We start from the raw sequence: 23,365 nt of genomic DNA, 5'->3' as shown, positions 1-23,365 counted from the left end.
CAAAACTCTAAATTGACAGAGACATCTCGCTACCTGGACAGTCACCCAAAGTTCTTCTGCAACGTTGGTGCATTCATCTTTAGCCTACAGGTCCATAGTATCCAGCATACTTTTCCATGAAGCAGAAAATTTCAAAAACAGTTCACCTATATTGACAGTTTGTCAGTAACTTTCTTCTGTGTCTACACAATGTCTGACAGACTCTTTCATGAAATAGGAACCTTAAGGGACTATCTCATCTTCTTTAGGCAAGTTCAACAGCCATATGTTTTGTAGGTTTTGCATGTCCAGTTTATGCAGCATAACATCATGCAGTCATCGCCAAGAGCAGTTTCTTGCCCAAATGGCTAGCAAACTCTATAAGGAGCCTCTTTGATGTCCATCATCTTCTTGAAGTAGATTGGTGCTGCCAGGAGCAGATGTGTCTCATTGTAATGAAAAATCCAAAGGTCTTAAAACATTTTAAATGCCACATTTTTTTAGTCTTTGAAGATTGAAGAATACCTATTTATCTAAAATATATCTCAGTATATCTAGAAAACCTAACTAACACGACTACAAGCTTGACTATTACAGATGGCTATCTGTTAACCTGTATTCCTTAATTATACATTACATTTTTAAATGAGCTCTACAAACACAATATCTTAATCAAGAGCAGAAATGTACATATTACAAAACTGACCCTAAATTTTTATCAATAGACCAAGATCCATACCAATACAAAATATTCATCTCTATAGCATATCCCACTTTAAATGTAAAAAAAATTATAAACAATATTTGGAAATTTGAGCACAGTTCTCTTCAAACTACTTCCTGATTTTTCTTGAGTAGTTTTTGGGTTTTATGTAGAACTTTCGGGAGATCTTAGTCGATCAAACAGCATTAGCCTGGAAGGTCAGAATAAACTTTTGATGTGATTATCTCTAAAATTAGCATAAAGTGACAAATTTGGCATTACTTTGAGTTGGTCTATGAATAACCAAAGAATACATTCATTAAATTCGTTGTTTGAGCTATAGTTGTTTGACATTGCAAATGAACTTTATTTAGGAAGAAATTAATCTCCACCCTTGGATTTGCATGTGGTCATCTGTTTGATGATATGAGTAGTTGAAGAGTTCCCTTTTTATTTTTACGGGACACATTTGATAGTCAGGTTGGGGAAAACACTAATTTGGATAGTCGTACGACAGCTTGCTGCCACCAACAAATCACTAACAATTTCTTCTATGCCCATAAGATTATGCCATGAGAACTCAGCTGACAAATCATAAGACTCTAACCCATCGGCATCAGGCATTCTGATGGAAGAGATCTATATGCAGGGTGTTGGGAGTATTTGCTTTTGAATAGTTGCTGTCTTTATTGTAAATTCCCATTGAAGACATAGCACTCCATTTCTATTATAGGATTCATTCCCAAAACCACAGCAATGTATAATCAATTATTAGGCATAGTTTCCTCATGTACTCGTATATTAGATGACTTTTTCTTACACCATGGGGTCCTGGTGTGAAAGTACTCACACTGTTAAAAAACCTTTGTTCTCTTAGGCAAATCTTTGCTTTATTCTCTGATATAAATTTAGAAGCTAGCTTTCCACAGTTAACTTTTATGGCAGGACATCTGGCCAGGAAAGGAATCTTGCAAATAGATCACATTTGGGATGTTCAAAGATAGGCACTGAGAAGAGGGTACATGTCAAAGCTAGTTGATTACTTCCTCACAGATAAAAAGACTGGGTGTCCCAAATCGACCCACAGCTTACTTGGGCTTTCCCTTACTTGCTAGCCTCAGTTGACCCCTGTTGTAACCTTTAAAAAGCTATTAACTCCCTACAACTACCCTCACTTCTGTTTATTAATACGTGATTTATTTATTTTTTATTGAAAAAAAATTTCCACCTCCTCCTAGCCTCCCATTTCCCTCCCCCTCCTTTCACTCCTCTGCCCCTCCTCCCACTCCCCCCCCCCCCCCCCCCCCCCCGTCTCCAGTCCGAAGAGCAGTCAGAGTTCCCTGCCCTGTGGAAAGTCCAAGGTCCTCCCCCCTCCATCCAGGAGATTGCTTCCTATGTATAACCCCAGCAGCTCAGACATTAAGGGCAACATTGAATAAATGGGACCTACTGAAACTGAGAAGCTTCTGTAAAGCAAAGGACACTGTCACTAAGACAAAAAGGCAACCTACTGACTGGGAGAAGATCTTCACCAACCCCGCAACTGACAAAGGTCTGATCTCTAAAATATATAAAGAACTCAAGAAACTAGACTTTAAAATGCTAATTAACCCAAGTAAAAAATGGGGTACTGAACTGAACAGAGAATTATCAACAGAAGTTCAAATGGCCAAAAGACACTTAAGGTCATGCTCAACCTACTTAGCGATCAGGGAAATGCAAATTAATACGTGATTTTAACCTAGGAATGTAGTGTCATGTACCAACCTTTCCTTCTCCTTCCTTAGGACCTATAGCCCTTTCCACAATTTACTGTTTTGCCCCTCAGATATACATCTCACAAGTCACGCCTCCCCTTAGCCATAAAGTAAGCTGACAGTTATCTTTTTTGTATAATACTTCTCTGCTTTTATGACCCTGAAAAAAGCAAGTCCTGTAACCTTGCTATTGCCAGAGAACTGCAGATTGTGTCTGCATGTGTATATGAACTGGAAACATTGGAGGAGCAGAAAGAGAACAATAAAAAAACTGATAATGAAAACTATGTAGTGGAGAAATCATTTTATCCTCAGATCTTTTTCAGTTAGCTGCCTCACTAAACTACAGTGTCTTGACTGTATCCTGAAGAGGTCTGAGGGGCTGGTCCTAGAAGGACCTCTCTAAACTCTCTAGGAATATGCTAAGGCATCATTATAAGTCTCAGTGAATCTGCCCTCAAGACTCTGTGAGTTGCAAACCTAGAGTATTGTAGGCAAACAACTAGAATGATGAGGACAAGGCCTTGTGTGTAGCAGGAGGAGCGGGCTGCTTGTCGTCACAGTCACCTGGCTATCTTACACCTGAAATAATCACACAGAAACTGTATTTATTTAAACACGGCCTGGCCCATTAGCTCTAACTTCTTATTGACTAATTATTACATCTTAATTTAATCCATTTCTTTTAATCTGTGTATTGCCACATGACTGTGGCTTACCGGCAAGATTCTAGCCAGCATCCATCTCAGGCAGGAGATCCATGGCATCTGCCACTCTGCCCTTCTTCCCAGCATTCAGTTCTTTCTATTCCGTCTAAGTAAGTTTTAGCCTATCACCTAGGCCAAGGCAGTTTCTTTATTCAACCAATGAAAGCAACACATAAACAGAAGGACTTCCTACACCATTTCCCCCTTTTTTTTATTATTAAAAATTTCCGCCCCCCTTTTCCCTCTTACTCCCCTCACTCCCCACCGGCCACTCCCCTTCCCCTCCCTCTCCAGTCCAAAGAGCAGTCAGGGTTCCCTGCCCTGTGGGAAGACCAGGGTCCTCCCCCCTTCATCCAGGTCTAGGAAGGTGAGCATCCAAACAGGCTAGGCTCCCACAAAGCCAGTACATGCAGTAGGATCAAAACCCAGTACCATTGTCCTTGGCTTCTCATCAGCCCTCATTGTCCGCCATGTTCAGAGAGTCCGGTTTTATCCCATGCTTTTTCAGTCATAGTCCAGCTGGCCTTGGTGAGCTCCCGTTAGATCAGCCCCACTGTCTCAGTAGGTGGGTGCACCCCTCGTGGTCCTGACTTCCTTGCTCATGTTCTCCCTCCTTCTGCTCCTCATTTGGATCTTGGGAGCTCAGTCCATTGCTCCAATGTGGGTCTCTGTCTCTATCTCCATCCATCGACAGATGAAGGCTCTATGGTGATATGCAAGATATTCATTAGTATGGCTATAGGATCTGGCCATTTAAGGCTCTCTCTCCTCAGTTGCCCAAGGACCTAGCTGGAGACATCTCTCTGGACCCCTGGGAACCCCTCTAGAGTCAAGGCTCTTGCCAACCCTAAAATGGCTCCCTTAATTAAGATATATACTTCCCTGCCCCCATATCCACTCTTCCTTTATCCCAACCATCTCATTCCCCCAAGCTCTCCCCATCCTCAAAGGCACACAGGCTAAGAGATTGGATATGAAAACAGGATCCCCTTTCTTGTTTAAACAAAAAAGGAAAGCTTTCACTTTAACATAGTAAAATTACATACAACAGGTATCAAGCAAGAATTACAGTTACAATATTTGTATCTATTTTATCTTTTGTTATAACAAAGGAAAACTATTAACTATAACTACCCATCTATTCTTCAACTCCATCAAAGAATCCAGAAGGATATAATATTGCCTAAGTAAACAAGAATAAACAACTTCCAAAACTCTAGAAATTGTCATTTCTAGACATCTTGCAGCCTGTACAGTCATCCAAAGGTCTTCTGTACCATTGGGGCATCCATCTTCAGCCTATAGGCCCATAGTATCCAGCAGACATTTCCATGAAGCAGGAAATTTGAAAGACAGTTCAGTCACTTTCTTCTATGTCCTGCAGAATGTCTTGCAAACTCTTTCATGAAGCAGGAACCACGAAGGATCATCTCACCTTTAGGCAATTTCAGCAGTCCTCTCTCTGAGGGTTCTGTGTGTCCCATTTGTGCATCAGTCCAGGCAAGAGCAGTTTCTTGCCCAAATGGCTAACCAACTCCATAAGGAGCCTCTTTGATGCCCATTGTCCTCTTGAAGTAGCTGGTGCATCTCATTGTCATGAAAAGCCCTAAGTTATTAAAACATTTTAAATGCCATATTTAAATGTACTTACATACATAAATGTAGTCTTTGAAATATATGAAGAATGCCTATGTAACTGAATTCTGTTATATATCTGTTTGGCCGTCTTGTCCACTGATGAGAGTGGAGTATTGAAGTCTCCCACTACTAGTGTGTGAGGTTTAATGTGTGATTTAATGTTTAATTATGTTTCTTGTACAAATGTGGGTGTGTTTGTATTTGGGTTATAGATGTTTAGAATTGAGACTTCATCTTGATGGATTTTTTCTGTGACTAATATAAACTGTCATTCTTCATCTCTTATGATTAATTTTAGTTTGAAGTCTATTTTGTTAGATATAAGGATAGCTACAGCAGCCTGTTTCTTAAGTACATTTGATTGGAAAATCTTTCTCAACCCTTTACCCTGAGATAATGTCTGTATTTTAAGTTGAGGTGTGTTTCTTGTATGCAGGAGAAGGATGGGTCCTGTTTTCATATTTATTCTGTTAGCCTGTGTCTTTTTTGTTTGTTTGTTTTTTCGAGACAGGGTTTCTCTGTGGCTTTGGAGCCTGTCCTGGAACTAGCTCTGTAGACCAGGCTGGTCTCGAACTCACTGAGATCCGACTGCCTCTGCCTCCCGAGTGCTGGGATTAATAGCCTGTGTCTTTTATAGGCAAAATGTGACCATTGATATTAAGAGATATTAATGACCAATGATGGTCAGTTTCTGTTATTCTATTTTTGGTGGTGGTGGTGGTATTTTTTCCTTCTTTTGATTTGTTGGTGTGGTCTTGTCAATTACCTGTGTTTTTATAGGAGTAGCTAACTTCCTTGGGTTGGAGTTTTACTTCTAGAACTTTGCTTAGGGCAAACTTTGCTGGGTATAGCAGTCTGGGCTGGCATATGTGGTCTCTTACTGTCTGTAAAATGTCTACTCAGGAACTTCTGACTTTCAGAATTTCCATTAAGAAGTCAGGTGTAATTCTGATGGGTTTGCCTTTATATGTTACTTGACCTTTTTCCTTTGCAGCTCTCAATATTCTTTCTTTATTCAGTATGTTTTGTGTTTTGTTTATTATATGACGAGGGGACTTTTTTTTGTCCCCTCTAGTTGGTGTTCTACAAGGTACTTACACTTTTTATACATATATCCTTCTTTAGGTTGGGAAAGTTTCCTTCTATGATTTTGTTGAATATATTTCCTGTGCCTTTGAGCTGGAGTTTTTTCCTTCTATTCCTATTCATCTTAGGTTTTATCTTTTCATGGTGTTCCAGATTTCCTGGATGATTTGTGTTAAGAATTTGTTAGATTTATCATTTTCTTTGACCAATGAATTTATTTCTTCTTTTTTTAAAAAAAAGATTTATTTATTTATTATGTATACAACTTTCTGCCTCCACATGCCAGAAGAGGGCGCCAGATCTCATTACAGATGGTTTGGAGCAACCATGTGGTTGCTGGGAATTGAACTCAGGACCTCTGGAAGAGCAGACAGTGCTCCCAACCACTGAGCCATCTCGCCAGCCCCATTTCTTCTAGATTGTATCTTGAATGCCTGAGATTCTCTCTTCCATCTCTTGTATTTTGTTGGTTATTCTTGCATTTGTAGATCCTGATCATTTACCCAAATTTTCCATTTTCAGAATCCAGAATTCATTTTGTGGGTTTTTTCTTTGTTGCCTCTATCTCAATTTTCAAATATTGAGCCATTTCCTTCACCTGTTTGTTTTTATTTTTATTTTTTATTTACTTATTTATTTATTTTTTGCTTTCTTTGTTTTCTTTTTGGATTTGTTGATTTCTTCTAATTTTTTGTCTGACTTTTCTCCCATTTCTTTGAAGTAAGTTTGCATTTCCTCCTTAAGGGCCTCTATCGTCTTCATAAAGTTGTTTTTAATGGCCTTTTCTTCTTTTTCATCTGTGTTGGGAAGGACAGTTCTTGCTGATGTAGAACCCCTAGTTTCTGGTGCTACCATATTACCCTTTACGTTGTTGAATGTATTCTTACACTGCCATCTACTCATTTCTTCCTTCAATGGGTATAGTTGGGGCCTGTGCTTCAGGGACCCTTTTCCATCAATTAGTACAGTGGGTACTGTGGGTTAGGTGGTTGCTCTTTCTCCAGGTGCAGGCCGGACTGTGCCTATGGTAGTCATTGATGCAGCTCTGGGGACTCCTCTTCGGGAGCAGTCAGAATCAAGGCTCTGGTGATTGCAGATGCAGAGGGGAATGGTTGTGGGTGTGGGGGGCTGCTCTGGGTTCTCTGGGGCTTTGTTGGGTAGGGACCGGGTGTTAGATGGGCCTTTGGGCACTAGTGCCTAGATAGCAAGGCTCTCCAGCTGGGAACCCTGACACCTCTTCAGGCGCAGTCAGGGCCAAGGATCCAGTGATCACAGATGCAGTGGGGGATGGTTGTGGGTGTTGGGAAACTGCTCTGGGGTCTCTGGAGCATTGGTGGGTGCAGATGGAGCGTGGGATGTGCCTCTGAGGATTAGTGCCTAGAGAGCAGGGCTCTCCAGCCGGGAACCCATTTCTTTATGCCTAAGCATATCTCTGCTGTATAACATTGGAACCGACCATCTGCCTGCAGTAGCTAGCTGATGGAGGCCTTCTGCCTCTTGAATTTTTCATTCTCTATTCCTCAAGGAACATTCAATTAGTTACATCTCTTAATATATGGGGAATGTAAAATACACATCGAGAATCATTCTTCTCCCAGATGTTATTTGACAGGATGCTTTGTGGTTTTTCAGTTCTAAGCTCAAAATTCAAAGAATTCTATTTGGTACAAATTTCTGAATACTTGGACTCCTGGGGGACATTCTTCATTTGTTGAAGCATGCCCTCTTTGCTGTAATGTTCTTTTTATACTTAGCAAAGAGTAGTTTAAATTAGTTACAAAGCATTCTTACAAAATTAAATGTTTTAATTTTACTATATATAGATCGATGTAGGGTAAATTTTACTGTGACTCTTTCTTGGCAAATCTTGGGTCCTTTGGTTTTGGTGTCTAATTGATGAGCATTTTAAAAATGTGATACATTAATTTTTTAGCCTAATGGTAGCATCTCAACAATGCTAATTTCTCAGTGGGCAGAATAACATTGGAACAATTTCAAAAACACAGTTTTTATACTATTGAGGGGCTAAGTAAATGTACTGATAAAAGTTATGTTGACAGTTAACTCATGGCCTAATCCAAGAGCAGATGGAATGTCTTGCTTGAGTTCTGGTTCATTAAGCAAATGTGACACTTTATTTTCAGATCCTTTTAGTTCAGGGAACTGAAGTGGCAAAATAGTAATATAAATGAAGCCACTTATTAATGAACTGGAGTAAACTATAGAAACAGATTGTGAGCAGGCTTCTTCAGACATGGTAGCTCAGTGTTCTTATGTCTAAATTTTGACTTTACAGTTTGACTGATATTTCATTATTATTTCTGAAAGTGTTAACTATAAGAATAAATTGTGGCCAGGTATAGGGTAGGATGGACAGAAGGTTCAGAGGTTAAAAAGGCAGTTGCTGCTTTTGTAGAGGACCCAGGTAAGGCTATCAGCACCTACATAGTGGCCTACGACCATCCGTAAACTCCAGCTCCAAGGAATCTTAGCATCCTCTTCTTGCTTTGATGGAGATCAAGCATGAATGTGGTGTACATAAATACAGACAGATGAAATACTTCTATGTATAAAATAAAACAAATCTTCAAAAAGAAAAACAATGTTTAGAGTCATCTCCAACTTCATGGTGAGGTACACGCCAGATTTAGGGTTCATTATATTTGAATAGTATAGTTTGTAGCTCTCAGTTTATGCCGATAATAAAATAGCTTCATTATATTTGATGTGCTTTGTTTTAAGTTTGGGAGAATTGCTGTTTTAGTTATAGAACTTATAGCACTACATACTTTAGATTTGCATTGCTTAGTCTGTTTCATTTCTATCAGCTAATTAATATTTTTGTAAAATTTTTCAGTTTATTTCAGAATGATAGCAGTGCCGTCTCTAATGGTAAATCAGATCATATTGTTGAGTTTGTATTGTGCGTTTGTTAATATCATATTCATCATTTGCAGCCTAAAGTAATATTGACGTCACTTCGTGACGTCAGAGCAGATATGGAAGTATATTAGTGAGAACAGTTTCTCTTGCAAAGGAAAGCGTAGTTGAATGACTAATTGTCACCAGTTTCTATGATGTCATCTATTGGGAAGAGAAGCTTTGGTTTTGATATGTTACCTCATCTATTTTTTGAATTAATCAGTTACAGGTGTATTTCCTAGTATTGTGTCATTACAGTGGAAGGTGGTAATTTTTTTCTCTCTCCCAGTGTGCTTTTGCAAGAGTCAAACAATTCATTATATATTCCCAGATGGTCTACTTCTCTGAAGCTTACATGAATACTCTGATCATTGAGTCCTAATCTCCCACTGTTGTGTGTGTCAACTAAGTCTTATAAAATGATGTACAAATGTTGAATATATAAAGTATGTATCTACAGTAGACACTAAGGGAAGGTTTTTGAAGTTCATATCAGTAGTAGCATATTCTATACTTGAAGAATGTTACCACGGATGGCATACCAGAGTAAAGTTTTAATTTTATTTCCTCTTCAATTTTCTGTCTTTCCTCGTCTTTTTTTGGAAAATCATTATTTTTGACAGATGCTACTCTAACAGCAGTGCTCACATCATGAGATATTTTTATGATTTACCTATAATTTGCCAGTAAACCACACTCAGCTTTAAATAATCATCAAAAATAATACCTTGGAGAAATATACTGTTGAATTGGCCATTGTCATTAGTGAATAACCTGACATCATGGGATATCTTAAATACTTGATTTGCACCATATGGAAGTATCCATAGAGATGAAAACTAATCTGTGTGACTTTTTCTCTATTTTAGTTTGCTTGTTATGTCTTGTCTTTTAGATGCTTGTGACCACACCAGAAAAATGGGATGTAGTAACAAGGAAGAGTGTTGGAGATGTTGCTCTTTCTCAAATTGTGAAACTCCTGATTCTTGATGAAGTTCACTTGCTGCATGAAGACCGGGGCCCAGTGCTAGAAAGCATAGTTGCGAGGACCTTAAGGCAGGTAAGAGGCAGCTATGGACTCCACATCTCACTGCTCTCTGCTTCACTCTCCCACACCAGCTTCCCCCTACTTACATCCCAGTGCTTTTCATTAAACGGAAGTGTTTGAACTTCTTTCCTCTTCCCAAGAGACACCCAGTATCTTCTTTCATCATCAGTATCTTCGCTGTCTTTACACCCTTTCTCTCAAGTCCTTGCCCTTCCTTTCCTAGGTACCATTCTTTTCACTCTGTAAATTGCTCCTTTTTTGTTTTGTATCTTAACTTTTCCTGCTCAGGGGGCACTTTCTCTTCAGCTTAAAAGTGGTGTTTAACTTCACTAAAAGTTTTCTTCAAAGTTTTTTTTTCTACTTAACTTCTGGAAATACTAATCTGATTGGCCCTATTCATTTTATTTTCTATCTGTGACAGGATGGTGATTTCTTGAACATAAGCATAAATAAAATGTTTTTACAGGTTCACCAGTGACTGAAAGCTTGTTCTTAAACCTATGTTTTAAACTTCTGATGTTACTAAATATTAATATTTGATACTACTTACCAAACCAGCTTTAGATTCTGACTCTTTACCTGTGGCTCCATGATGCACCCTATCTTGACATTTCACTTAAACTTTGTCTTATTAATGTTTACTAGTTGTATCAAGCAGGGGGCTTCATTTGGTGTTTTATACATATACATAAATATTTGAACATATTTGAACTGCATTGCCCACAGTTATCACCTCCTTCATCATTGCCACTGGTCCCCCTCCTATTTTCTAATCCTACTTTATATTTTCTTTTTAAAAGGTATTTATTTGCTTTGTTTTTCTTCATAATTTCTTGATGATCTCTTTCATTCTTGATATGTGAGCATTCTCTAAGACAGTCACATTTGCCTTATTATTTTTTGGTCCTAAATACTTACTCCTTTAAAATAACACTATGTCCCCCCCACACAGACACAGACACACATTTGTTCAATATCTTTTATCAAAAATATTTTAGAACAGATGTGTTTCAAATTTTCTTTAAGAAAAAAATTTTTGGTAGAACTTCATAGGTAAGTACTGTATTTATATGATTTACCCCATCCCTCTAACTCCTCTTGTGTTTCCCATTCTCTGAAATTCATTGCCCTTTTTCTTTAATTATCATTGTTACATATAGAAATATAATTGTATAAACACATCCTTCTGAGTTCATTTAGTGTTACTTGTGTATATGTTCCTAGGACTGACCATATGGAATTAGATTTGTGGGGTTATCCCTGGGGAAGACTTATTCTCCCTCTCCCTATCAAATTTTCTTTATTTTGACATATCTACATAATGCATAATTGTCCTAGAATTGGGAGTTTTTTAGTCTATATGTGAAATTTATTTTTATCTACATGCATTTATATAAAGCCTGAAAATTTTAAATGTTGTTTTAGTGCATCAGAATTTTGACTTCAACCTGTCAACGTATGGAATCTTCCATGTATGACATTATGTTATCACTTAAAAAAAATTCATACTGAAGTAACTTGGATTTTAGATTTTTAGGTTAGGTATGCTCACCTCGTGTGTGTGTGTGTGTGTGTGTGTGTGTGTGTGTGTGTGTGTAGCATGTAGATTCATTTTTGGTCATACCTGGACTCATTATTTTCTCAGTGTCCATTTCATCTCCATATAACAATGCCAAAACTTTCATGTTTTCCCTTCATTTGCATATGCCACTGCATATTTTCTTTAGAATTCGCCTCCACCAAAATGTATTCTTTTATATTTGTAGTTCTATGATTCACTTCTGAAATATCTTAATGCAGATCCATTAAAATTTTTAATATAAAAAGGGAAATTTTTTAAAAGTTGTTTCTAAAGCAAGTTTTAAAATACTTTTTTCCATGAGTGGGCCATAATTTTTTTTAGTCAGATTGATGATACTTTTATTTTAAAATCTTTTAAGACACTGAAGAAGATATATGTGGTAGATTGAATAAGTCTCTTATATATGAATGCTTAGTTTAGAGGTTTAAAAGAAAATGGCCCCCGTAGGTCTATAGGGAGTGACACTATTAGGAGGTGTGGCCTTGTTGAAGGAAATGATTTTTAGTTCACATCCTGCCGCATGAAGATCAAGATGTAGAACTCTCAGCTCCTGCCCCGTCACTAAGTCTGCCTGCGTGCCACTATGTCCCACCATGATAATGAATTGAACTTGAGAAGCTGCAATCCCTCCCCAGTAAAAATGCAACTGTAACTCAGATACGTAGTCATTGTAGACTGGCACTACTTGAGAAGGTCTTGCCTTTTTGAGGTCAATGTGGCCTTACTGGAGGAAATGTGTCACAGGGTGGGCTTTGAGGTTTCAAAAGTCAAGCAAGGCCTAGTATCCCTGTAGTAATAAGGAGCGGCGGCGGCTGCGTCCCCAACCCCCAGCCGCCTGCCCGGCTAGCTTATGCCCCGAAATAATTACACAGACACTGTATTCATTTAAACACTGCTTGGCTCATTTCTACCTAGCATCTTCTAGGCTAACTCTCCCACCTGGACTAGCCCATTTCTTATCATCTGTATAGCACCGGTCTTACCGGGAAGATTCTAGCCTAAGTCCATCCTGGGTTGGAGCTTCATAGCGTGCGTCTTCCCTGGAGCAGGTAGCATGGCGTCTCTCCTGCGTCTGCTCCGGAGAGGAGAGCTGTCGGGTCTGACCTCACTTCCTCTTCCTCCCAGTGTTCTGTTCTGTTTATTCCTCCCACCTATCTTCTAACCAATGAGGGAGGACCAAGCAGTTTCTTTTTATTTAACCAATGACCTTCCTCCATCATATCCCCTTGTGCTGCTGCCTATGGATCTGTGTGTAGAACTCTTCAGCTGTTTATCCAACAGCATCTCTGCCCACATGCCCCATGCTATGTTTCCCAGTGATAATGGACTAAACCTCTAAAACTATAAACAAGCCATAATTGTGTGTGTGTGTTTTTTTATGAGAGTTACCTTGGTCATGGAATCTCTTCAAAGCAATGGAGTGGCAATCTTAGCATGGTGCAAAAAATCACAAGTTATAAAAGAAACCTGTGTAATAAAAGTATTACAAAAATCACTAAAGAAACAACTATCAAAATAAGAGTAACTGAATAGTAGAGAGACTTTCAGCACATAAAATCAATCGCTAATATTTGTAATAGATATTTTTAAAATTACAAGAAATTATCTTTAAAACAGGAGATTATTTTAATAGAAATGAAGAAATACAGAAATAAAAATGTTGAGAAATATAGAGAATATGTCTTAAAAGAAACAAAATCTGTATTTCTATCAGATTAGCAAAAATGTAAGAGGATATAATTTGAAAGCATCTGTTTTTGTAGTTTATTTCAAGACACCTAGTCTGGAAGCAAACAGCATAAACTCAAATTATTTCCTATACTCATTGACATTCTTTTTTACAAGCTAAATAGTTTGGGAACAGCCCAAATGTTCTGCAAAAAGAAGTTATTTGGTAACTTACATCCCATTTCTCCAACAACATGCTACTACTTTGCAGGCTTTAAAAATTGAAGGTGAGGGGGAGCCACATAAACTGAACTTCAAAAATAGCCATAGTACATTCTTCATGCAACAACAATCTGTCCTGTTTGTAGAACACAGACTAATTTTATGGGAAGAAACGTGTGCAGTACATATTTGCATTCATTCATTGTTTAATCAGATTTATTAAACGCCAATCATGTGCTAACTAAACACTTCCAAGTACTATGAATTTAGAAAATAAGTTTGTGGACATGTTTTGGCTTTAACATGGCACAGAGTGAGGCACATGTCTGTGACAGCAGTTGCAGCAAGCTCAAATATGTTGGGTTTGTTTGTTTGTTTGTTTTACAGTGAGGATGGAATTGAAGGAGTATTTATGATGTGTCACATTTTAACATGTCAGCATATAAATGTACACACATTACTACACCTATATAAAGTAAAAAGAGTTAAATACTCAGTATGACTTGTAAAGTCAGACATTCTCTAATAGAGTTTCAGAATAACTTCAATGATGCATGTGGTTGTGACACAGAACACATGAAAGGTCTGTACCTGCTGCTCTCTCCACAGTCTCTCTTCCTCCAACACCTGTTCTCTGCTCCAGGTTTTACATTCAAGAGCTTTTACATTAAAAAGAGTGATTTTGATCCTAATTTTTTCTTTTTATGCCTTGATATTAGAGAATTGGTGTCTTTTCCGGGGAGTCATGATATATGAATCCATATAGCCCCCATTCATTTGCGGTGAGCCACCTTGAAAGTCCAGGCCTTCATTCTAAACCATTTCACAGATAAAGGCTTTCTTGCAGTTTTAGAGCTGTAGAGACCAAGCAGATCTCTACACATTTGCTAAAGGGGTGTGGCTATGTGTTCACAGGGGGACTAACTAGCCTTACTGTAGCTTCCCACGGTATCAGGAAGTGGGAAGGGGGATTGCTGTCAGTCCTTCTTGTGGCTATATATGCTGCAGCGTATGTGTTCTTTTACTGCATGTAGCTTGTTTTAGAGAACATATAACATTTCACACTCCCATTTTCTTCTTTTGATGTTACCACTTTTCAATAGTTTCTCACCTTTTCTTCATTTGTAGTCCGAAGAAACTCTTCTAGATTTTTTTAGCTAAATACTAAAAATTATTAAAGTCTAGTCATCTCACTTTTAACTTCTACAAAATCTGTCAACTACTGTGGATTCTAGCCACTTGAAGCTATTTTATTTTTCCCTATTTCTTTACAGTGCATTAGCCTTGTATGCTATGTGTACTTAAACTTACTTGAGGTAAAATGTGGGTTTTTCCTGTTTGTGATTAAGGCTTCTAAATGCCAGTTATACACTTATCATCACTATGTGCAAATATTTCTTAAAAATATACTGTTCTTTTGAATGTGTCACATACTTCTCGTATATTTAAAATTTTCATTCTGTTTCCTAAATTCCGAAACGAGGTGTCTAAAATAAAGGAGTGGATTTTTTATATTCCTGTATGAAGAGTTTCTTATAGTAAATTTTATAAGCTGTCTGTGTTCCCTCTGCTCACACTTTGCACGTTTTTAGCATGTTTCAATCATAATCATACAACTAGCGACAACTCATATTTTATCTTCTGCATTTTTTCACTAGATTTTAATTTCCTTGGTATAAATGTAACTTTGAATCACACGTGACTTTGAATCACAAAGTGCTAATGTAGTGTTCATTACTATTTATATTAAAATGCATGCTGTTCCTTGCGATTACCAGAAGTTCCCAGAAGATGGCAGTGTTTCACATCATAAGTAACCCTGACTCCTTACTGTGAGTGATGCAGGAAGCTATGTCAGCTCAGTGTAGCTTATGTTCCCGTCAGAAATTACATGGTAGATTAGAAACTACATTCACAGCACACGTGGAATCATGGGGAGATAAGACAGATGCGCAAGAAATTATAAATTATTGTACTTAACAACATAAACTGGCATTACTTCTTAAGTTTTTCCAATGAGGAGATAGACTGTCCAAACTTAAACTTTATGGGATAGAAATCATAAAAGTTTGGAAAAAGTAATCATAGAAGCTGTGAAAAAACTTGGGTTCTAGTATCAGCACTTCTCCAACCCACCCAAAAAAGTTAAATCCCTGGTTTCTGGACTACAGATGAAGAATCTCAGAACAAGTTTTGTAGTATTCAGCAATACATGTTTCATTACCTGGTTTGAATACTTCCCATTGTTTGAAATTTGTTTTTTTTTTCTGTTTTATGTAAGATTACTTTAGTGAAACCAAATTCCTATATATTTCTTTCTCTGTATGTGTGCATCAATTTTCACCCAGCTCAATCCTGATTTGATCCGGATTTATGCTTCACGTAGTCTCTACAGGTGTGGGTCTGTGCCTACTCAGGCGTGCATCCCCTAATTACCACGGATTATGCAGTCACCCAGCATTGATGGCTCTGGAAACATGAAGTTACCCACAATGTCCTGTTTTGCATATTTTAGTGAATCTCCAAAACTGAACAAACTTAATAACATTTACTTCTATAACAGCATCATAGCCGTGTAGTGATATATCTTAGTTTTCAAGCATATGGATATTTTTTGATCCTTTGATTTTGTCACATTCCACATATTGCAATAATATAATCCAATCAGAATTTGACTTTTTTAAAAAATTTGAGTTTGGGGAATTTTATTTATTTGTTTAGGCAATACCAATTGTTACCTACCAAGTCAGCCCTCTACCAGGGCATTAAGTTTCCAGCCCCAGTGTTTGAAATTTATTGGATTTTCTCACGGTACAAAGCTATTTAATGTTTATTCTATAGTTTTAATGATAGTGGATAAAGAATAGGATCAGTGCATGCAAGTATGCATGTGTATGTATATGTGTATGTAGGGGATTCAAATACAATAGGCAAGTATTCTGCCACTGAGTCACATAACCAGGGCCTACATCTATTATTTCTATAGTTTCATATGAAAAGGCCCTCTGTTGACCTGTGATCTCACATCCATTTTCTGTACTATAGCTTTTAGCAGTTCATATGCATAGAATACATGATAGTCCTTTTGGTTAATTTGCATGAATCTTAGTTAAGTAAATAACTTCCAATTGGAATTACCCATGCAGGTTGAATCCACACAGAGTATGATAAGAATTCTTGGACTGTCTGCAACTTTACCCAACTACCTCGATGTTGCTACATTTTTGCATGTTAACCCCTACATTGGACTTTTTTACTTTGATGGCCGTTTTCGACCCGTACCTCTTGGACAGACATTTTTAGGCATTAAAAGTGCAAATAAGGTAAGAGCTTGTTTTAATAGCTATACTTTTAAAGGAAAAATATTTTTGTTGACTTACTGTTGAATACTTAAATGGGATTAAATATTACCAAGTGATACTTTCATAGCATACAATTTAACTTCAAGCAAAATCAGGCACACTTCTCAGTGTTGGTAGAAATCTTCGTGCAGAAAGGATCTTATGGTGGCTTACAGCGTTTTGAACATGTTAAAAACTTCACAGTCATTTTTATTTCATTGAAGGACATTGTAAATAATAAAAACTAATAAAATCAGTAATATATATTTTGATATAATGTTCATTTAAAATAAGGAAAAAGGCTTTCAGATGTAATTGAAAAGTAATTTCATGTTAGCAACCAGTGGGGGAGATTTGTGCGTAAGAAAGATGTTTTAAGCCGGGCAGTGGTGGTGCACACCTTTAATCCCAGCACTTGGGAGGCATAGGGAGGTGGATTTCTGTGAGTTCAAGCCAGCCTGACCTACAAGCACTAATTCCAGGATAGGCTCCCAAGCTACAGAGAAATCCTGTCTCACCCCAAACCCACCTCCCCCCCTCCCCCGCGAAAAAGAAAATGTTTTAATTATCATATTAATTATGTATATGAAAAATATTTCTGACATTCTATATAGTGAATGTCATTAAAAGCAGCCATTCCTTTAATGGTGCCACCATATGCCTTTTGTACTATTAGTATGCCTAGTACACCTTTATAGCAATATGAGTAAAACTTCAAATTATTCTGTTCAATTTGTATTCCTTCTTAGAAGAAATAGCTTTAGGAGAATATTAACAGTCATTTTGACCTCTTTTCTAAAACAGAACTGGTTGAAATTGTATATTTGGTCATACTTTGCCTTTCATTAATTCCATTAAGTTTTCTAAATGCAAGTTTATTCTTTAAACAGTCATTTTTGCCTCGTACTGTTGGAATGTTGGAAGAATACTCAGTAAATGCTTTTTATAATATTTAATTATGCTCATGTGAGTGCCCAAGCCTGATGAGGCCAGGGTTGTTGGATCACCTTGAAGCTGGAGTTATAGCATTGCTGATATTGGTGCTGAAAAGCAAAGTTGGGTCCTCAACAAGAACATTCCATGATCTTAATGACTAAGCGATCTCTCTGACTCTAATACTCAGTTTTTTATATGTCAGCAAATAATGTACTACATGGAGTAAAGGTGAGGTGTTAGGCTCGACATATGGCTTAGTGACTAAAGGGCTTGCTGTAAGCTAGTATCTAACACCCACATAAAATGCCAGATGAGCCTGGTCTCCTGCTATAATCCAGTCACGCAGGAGGCAGGAGACTGGTGATACCCCAAACAAGCTGACTAGCTATACTAGCACATGGTGAGCTCTGATTTCAAGCTAGTAGAGAGTAATCTAGGAAAATACCTGGCGTCAACCTCAGATTATACGTGCACATACAATACAAATGCACACACATCATGTTTTTAGACCTGTGCCAAAGAAAATCTCAGTGAGCTACCTTTTTAATTGTAGGGATTTTTTTTTTGGATTCATAGGGAAAAAAAGAATATATTGTGATAAAAACTGCATATTTAACTTTCATCAATTACTTCAAGTGATTTGGGCTACTATAAATCTTGCTATTTGTTTTTGCATCATTTCTTAAATATACGGTTTTTTTTATTTCGCTCATTTCACAGTATCATTCAGATAAACAGAGACATGTTTCCAGATTTTTCTAGACTTCCAGCTTAAATTATAGCAAATTGTAGTGACAGAGATGTTTCTAAAATATCTCAAATGCATGAAAGCCCCCTAAAGTCTTATTTTCTTTCAATTATGTCACTCAGATTGGTAAATCACTTAAAGTTAATTAAATTCAAAGTGATTTTTATAGCATTTTGCCAGCAGCATACTCACAAAACACATGTTGGATGAACAAGTGATCTGATTGTTTTAAAGTTTCGGAAATTTGGTAATTAAAGAATTTACACATTGGAGTATGAGTGGTAAATTATAGTTAACAGATTTATATTAATAAAACTTATTAGTTTTATATTAATATGAAATACACAGTTGGCTAGAATGAAGATTTCACCAGGGTATTGTTAAGGTATTTTATAACCAGCTACTGGAATTTCATTTAGAAACTCAAGATATGATCCAGTTGTTATTCAGGAATATCAGAAATAGTATGATAGTATTTGCAATGAATTGAACCCAATCCAGAGTACACTGAAAACATTTAGATTTAGCTTGGGGATAGGAAAAATTAGATTTGCTTTCCAAGTCACTGGTGAGACTATTTACACTGTGATCATCTCGTCCTGCATAGCTGCAGCTTGTCGGTCATAAGTTTCCCATGTTTTAGTGTTGTATACCACAGAAACAGCGAGGCAATTTCTTTCCTTAGGATATTCGTTGTCATAAAACCTGTGTTCTTTCAATTTTCAGAAAACTGTATGGTTTATGGAATGAGAAAAAAATATTACCCTGAAGAATGAGATTCTTTAGAGAAAGCAGAAAACGTTGAAATGTGTCCTAGCGTTTATATAGCTAGCTGGTGTATCCCCCCCAAAATCTATTCTGGTTTTAATAGCTAGCTGATATGTTGCCCCAAAATGTATCCTAGTGTTTCTATAGCTAGCTGGTGTTTCACCCTAAATGTATTCAAGTGTTTTTATAGCTAGATGGTATATCACCCCAAAATGTGTCCTAGCGTTTCTATAGCTAGCTGGTGTTTCACCCCTAAAATGTGCCCTAGTATTTCTATAGTTAGCTGGTATGTCACCCCAAAGACAACTAACTTTAAAATGTATTCTAGTATTCCTATAGTTAGCTGCTTTGGCATCCCAAAATGTATCCTAGCATTTCTATAGCTAGCTGGTATATCACCTGCAAATGTATTCTAGCATTTCTGTAGCTAGTTGGCTATCACTCCAAAACACTAACTTTAAAATGTATCTTAACATTTTTGTATCTAGCTGGTGTATCACCCCAAGGACACTGACTTTTCAAACCTCAGCATCCTTGGTACTCTCAAACTGTGGCTGAGGCACTTTATTTGTACTTTTTATTTTATTTGGTTTGTTTTATGTTAGATACTTACATTTCATTTGTTGGTTCTGTGTTTTAATTAGTTTGATAGGCTTTTGTAATATAATTGGCAGTTTCATTTTTAATTTGAAAGTGTTTCATTGTCTCATTTCGTAATTTTCATGTTTTAAAATCTTTAAGATGCAACAGTTGAATAACATGGATGAAGTATGCTATGAAAGTGTTTGGAAACAAGTAAAGGCTGGACACCAGGTACACTGAGTTTATATTATTTCTAGAAAATGCTAAATGAAAAACTGTAGATTTTTTGATCTTCACTTAAAAGTTTTCCTGAATTCTGAGGTTAAGATTTATTTCTTAATTGTTTAGTCTAACGGGTAACCATATGAGCTATATAAATATTAAGTGCTATTGATATCCTAATGTTGATAGATCATGATATTTTGTTTCCTTTTTTATTAATATTTAAGAAAAAGTTTGGTTTACATTTGTTACTTTTAATTTTTTTAAAAGCACAAACCTCTCAAAGCTCATTTCTAATTAATAATTTTATATATTAAACTTTTTATTTTATTATTATTACTGTTAGTAGTAGTAATATTATAAGTAGTAATTAGTAATTATTATTACTATTATTATTACTATTTTCATGAAGTATATTTGAAATGTATTTAATAGATTGTGTATTGTTTAATTGTGTTTAGAAGTTGAGCAGTTTCATTCTTGGGTATGGTTACATGTTAGACCACATGACTATTGTGTTTGAGCTACTGAGATCCATGGAGTGGGGGGCATGGAAAGAGAAAGAGTTACAAGTGTCCCAAAATTCTTTGAAGAAAATGTGGAATGATATTCTATAAAAATTAACTTTTGCCTATTTTTTTGTTGTTGTTATTCCAGTAAGCTTTTATAATTTTTCAGCCCCTCTTCTGCCATATTCCCTGAGCCTTAGGGACTGGAGTGTTTTGTAGATGTATCTATTGGAACTGGGATCCACAACTTATCATTTTGATATGTTATAGTTTTCTCCAGTAGTCTTAGTCTGTTGCAAAATGAAAATATATTTTTGTGTACAAAAGAATCCTTTTACCCGAGGCTGAATTATATTACAGCTGCTTTATATGAAAAAAGTCAAACTCACTTGGATCTGAGAACAAAGATAGGTGCCACCTAGTGAACACCCTTGAGATTTTAAACAAAGGTTTTCAACATTTATTTTTCTGTTAATAGAATGCTGTTGGTCTTAAGAATGCTTACTTGCTTTTTTAATCTTAGTCTGTTTGAGAGTCCTCATTCCTTATTTATTTTTATTTATTGTCCTATTTTTTGTATTGTTTTTGAGACAAGGTCTCATGTAGCCAAAGATATCATTTCATTTCTGATCCTCCTTGCCTATCACTCTCAAATACTGATGAATCACAGGCATGGTGTCACCATTCCTGGGCATCTAACCCAGAATCAAGTGAGTGTTAGACAAATCACTTCATCAACTGAACTGCATCCTCAGCTCTCTATTTGAAAATTTTAAGTTTATCAATACTACTTTTAATTCTTGGAAAATCAAGAATCCGATTATTTTAAATTAATACTTTTTCTAGCTCTTAAGTAATACCTAAAAATGATAACATTGTTTTACATTTACTAAATTCTCTCAGCATCTTCTTAAGTATATTCTGTTATGTATAGTTGACAGGCGAAATAAAGTCCTGTTCAAAAAAGTAATATATTGGTTGTGCTCTTGTCATTTGATGGATGTATTGGATTTTATATGTCTGCATCTATTTTGAACTGTGCATTGGTAAAATTTTATATATGGGCTTTTAATTATGTTTTCCTGTTCTTCCAACACACACACACACACAAAATCTTCATCAATATGTGGTAGAATCCATTTTAAATAAAAAGGCTTAACGATTTTTTTTTTAGATAATAGAGGTAAATTGTAAATATATTACTGTGGAATATACAATAAACATGAGCTAATGAGCAGGCCAGAGAGTAAACAGTTTTCCCCCATGGTTTCTGCCTTAGTTCGTGATTTAACTTTTCTCAGTGATGGCCCATCATCTGGAAACCTAAGCTTTGCAGATAAACCCTTTCCTCTCTAAGTTGCTTATATCAGAGCAACAGAGATAAAGCTAGAACATACTGTTACCCTAAAATTAAAAGAAATCAAATAATGTTTCCTTTTATATCGTAGCACTTACTGGCCAGATAATTGATGCAGGCCATCCTTGACATCCTTGCAAACCTGATTTTAGACACCCACCATGAAAAATACCAGAATCAAGAGGTTTTCAAGACTTTCATTTAAAATAACATGGCTACAGATGGTTGTGAGCCACCATGTGGTAATTGAATTCGGGACCTTTGGAAGAGCAACCAGTGCTCTTAGCCTCTGAGCTATTTCTCCAGCCCCTTCTTTGTTCTTTTTAAAGACATCTCATGATCTTAAATTCCCAATAATTTTTCCTGATCTTATTATTTTATTGTATTTTTAATTGTTCAAAAATATGAAAGAACCATAAATAGAATTAAAAACATTAAAATGTATGTTCTGCCTAACAATCTTAAATCTCAGTATTGGTTTTAGAGTGTTTCGTGCAGTATTCTTTCAGATTTTTGTTCTAGTAGGATAGGTTTTACCTAGAAAGGTTGGCTGTAAAGGATGTGTTGTTATCTTCATGAACTTTGTCATGGGTGCAGTTCGATTGTGATGAATTTTCTTGTCCTTGTCCTCATAAACAGCATGTTCCTAGTGGTATGGGTAAGACTGGAAACAGGAATGTTTGACTCTTTCCCCACTAGTTGACATTTGCCTTTAGTGTTGGTAGTATTACAAAAACCAATGCCTTCATACTGCAAACAAACCTGGGTAGCTCTGTAGGTTCTTACATTAAAACAGTTATAATACAGCTAATAATGCTATTAAGTTCTTTTGTAACCTAACTCAAGAGTTCCTCTCTTTTCACTTCTTTGTGTTTCCTGTGGTGTCGGAATACCTATAAGGAAAGTGCTCAAAGCAAATCTATAACTGTATCCATCTGTTAAAAGCATTTGTCCGTTTATTCTTGTGTACTAAATTAATCTGCGATCATTGAGCTTAAGATGTGGTAGCATTCTGCTGAATGACTAGCATTGACAGTTGCACCAGGGGTATTTGGAAAACAAGATGCCATGAGATTTTATTTTGGAAACTAGAGTTTCCAATTTTTGTAAGTTCAGCATTCCTTTATTGATTCCATTATAATATTTGGTTTGTCATTTTAGTTTTTGATACTGAGACTTGCCTAGAAGTTTTTTTCCCATGGGCTTTCAGTCCTCGAAGGTTCTTTATTCCTTATTAAGTCATCTTAAGATACACCTTAACTATGCTGTTATGCTATATTCAGAAAGTCGGGAAACTACCTCTTCAGTAGAGATTCACAATTGCATTTTTCGCCCATGATTAAAGTTGAAGTTAGTTCTCTGCTGTAATCAACTGCCTTTGTATTAAGTTCCAAATGTTTATTTTAAGTACATGAGATTGTGTATATCTGTCTGAGAAAGATGAAGAATGTGTAGTTTAACATTTGACCTTATCTAAAAAGTGAATAAACCATTAGATCTTTATAGTAGTCCACTCACTTCTAATTGAAAAGTCTAATTCTATATGATTTTTTTCTAAAAGGCTTTCTCCCTAAATATTATTGTGCATAT

The 23,365-nt window shown here is 36.5% G+C and overlaps 1 protein-coding gene across 3 annotated transcripts in view; it reads left to right on the top strand.

The window, feature by feature from the left end:
- Window positions 1-23,365, top strand: part of Ascc3 (activating signal cointegrator 1 complex subunit 3) — a 293,022-nt gene that overhangs the window by 89,295 nt on the left and 180,362 nt on the right. For 2 of the 3 annotated variants that reach the window (XM_075944106.1, XM_075944115.1), the window contains exons 11-13: window positions 9,688-9,852; window positions 16,459-16,635; window positions 19,847-19,918. In XM_075944106.1, the coding sequence (XP_075800221.1) occupies window positions 9,688-9,852; window positions 16,459-16,635; window positions 19,847-19,918 (414 nt within the window). Of the gene's footprint in view, window positions 1-9,687; window positions 9,853-16,458; window positions 16,636-19,846; window positions 19,928-23,365 lie in introns of those variants that run through there. The other variant, XM_075944122.1, reaches the window with a different exon arrangement.

This window comes from Microtus pennsylvanicus, chromosome 1, assembly GCF_037038515.1.
Source record: "Microtus pennsylvanicus isolate mMicPen1 chromosome 1, mMicPen1.hap1, whole genome shotgun sequence".
Classification (NCBI taxonomy): Eukaryota; Metazoa; Chordata; class Mammalia; order Rodentia; family Cricetidae; genus Microtus; species Microtus pennsylvanicus.
The sequence above is the reverse complement of the archived record's forward strand: the minus strand, read 5'-3'. Positions and strand labels throughout refer to the sequence as shown.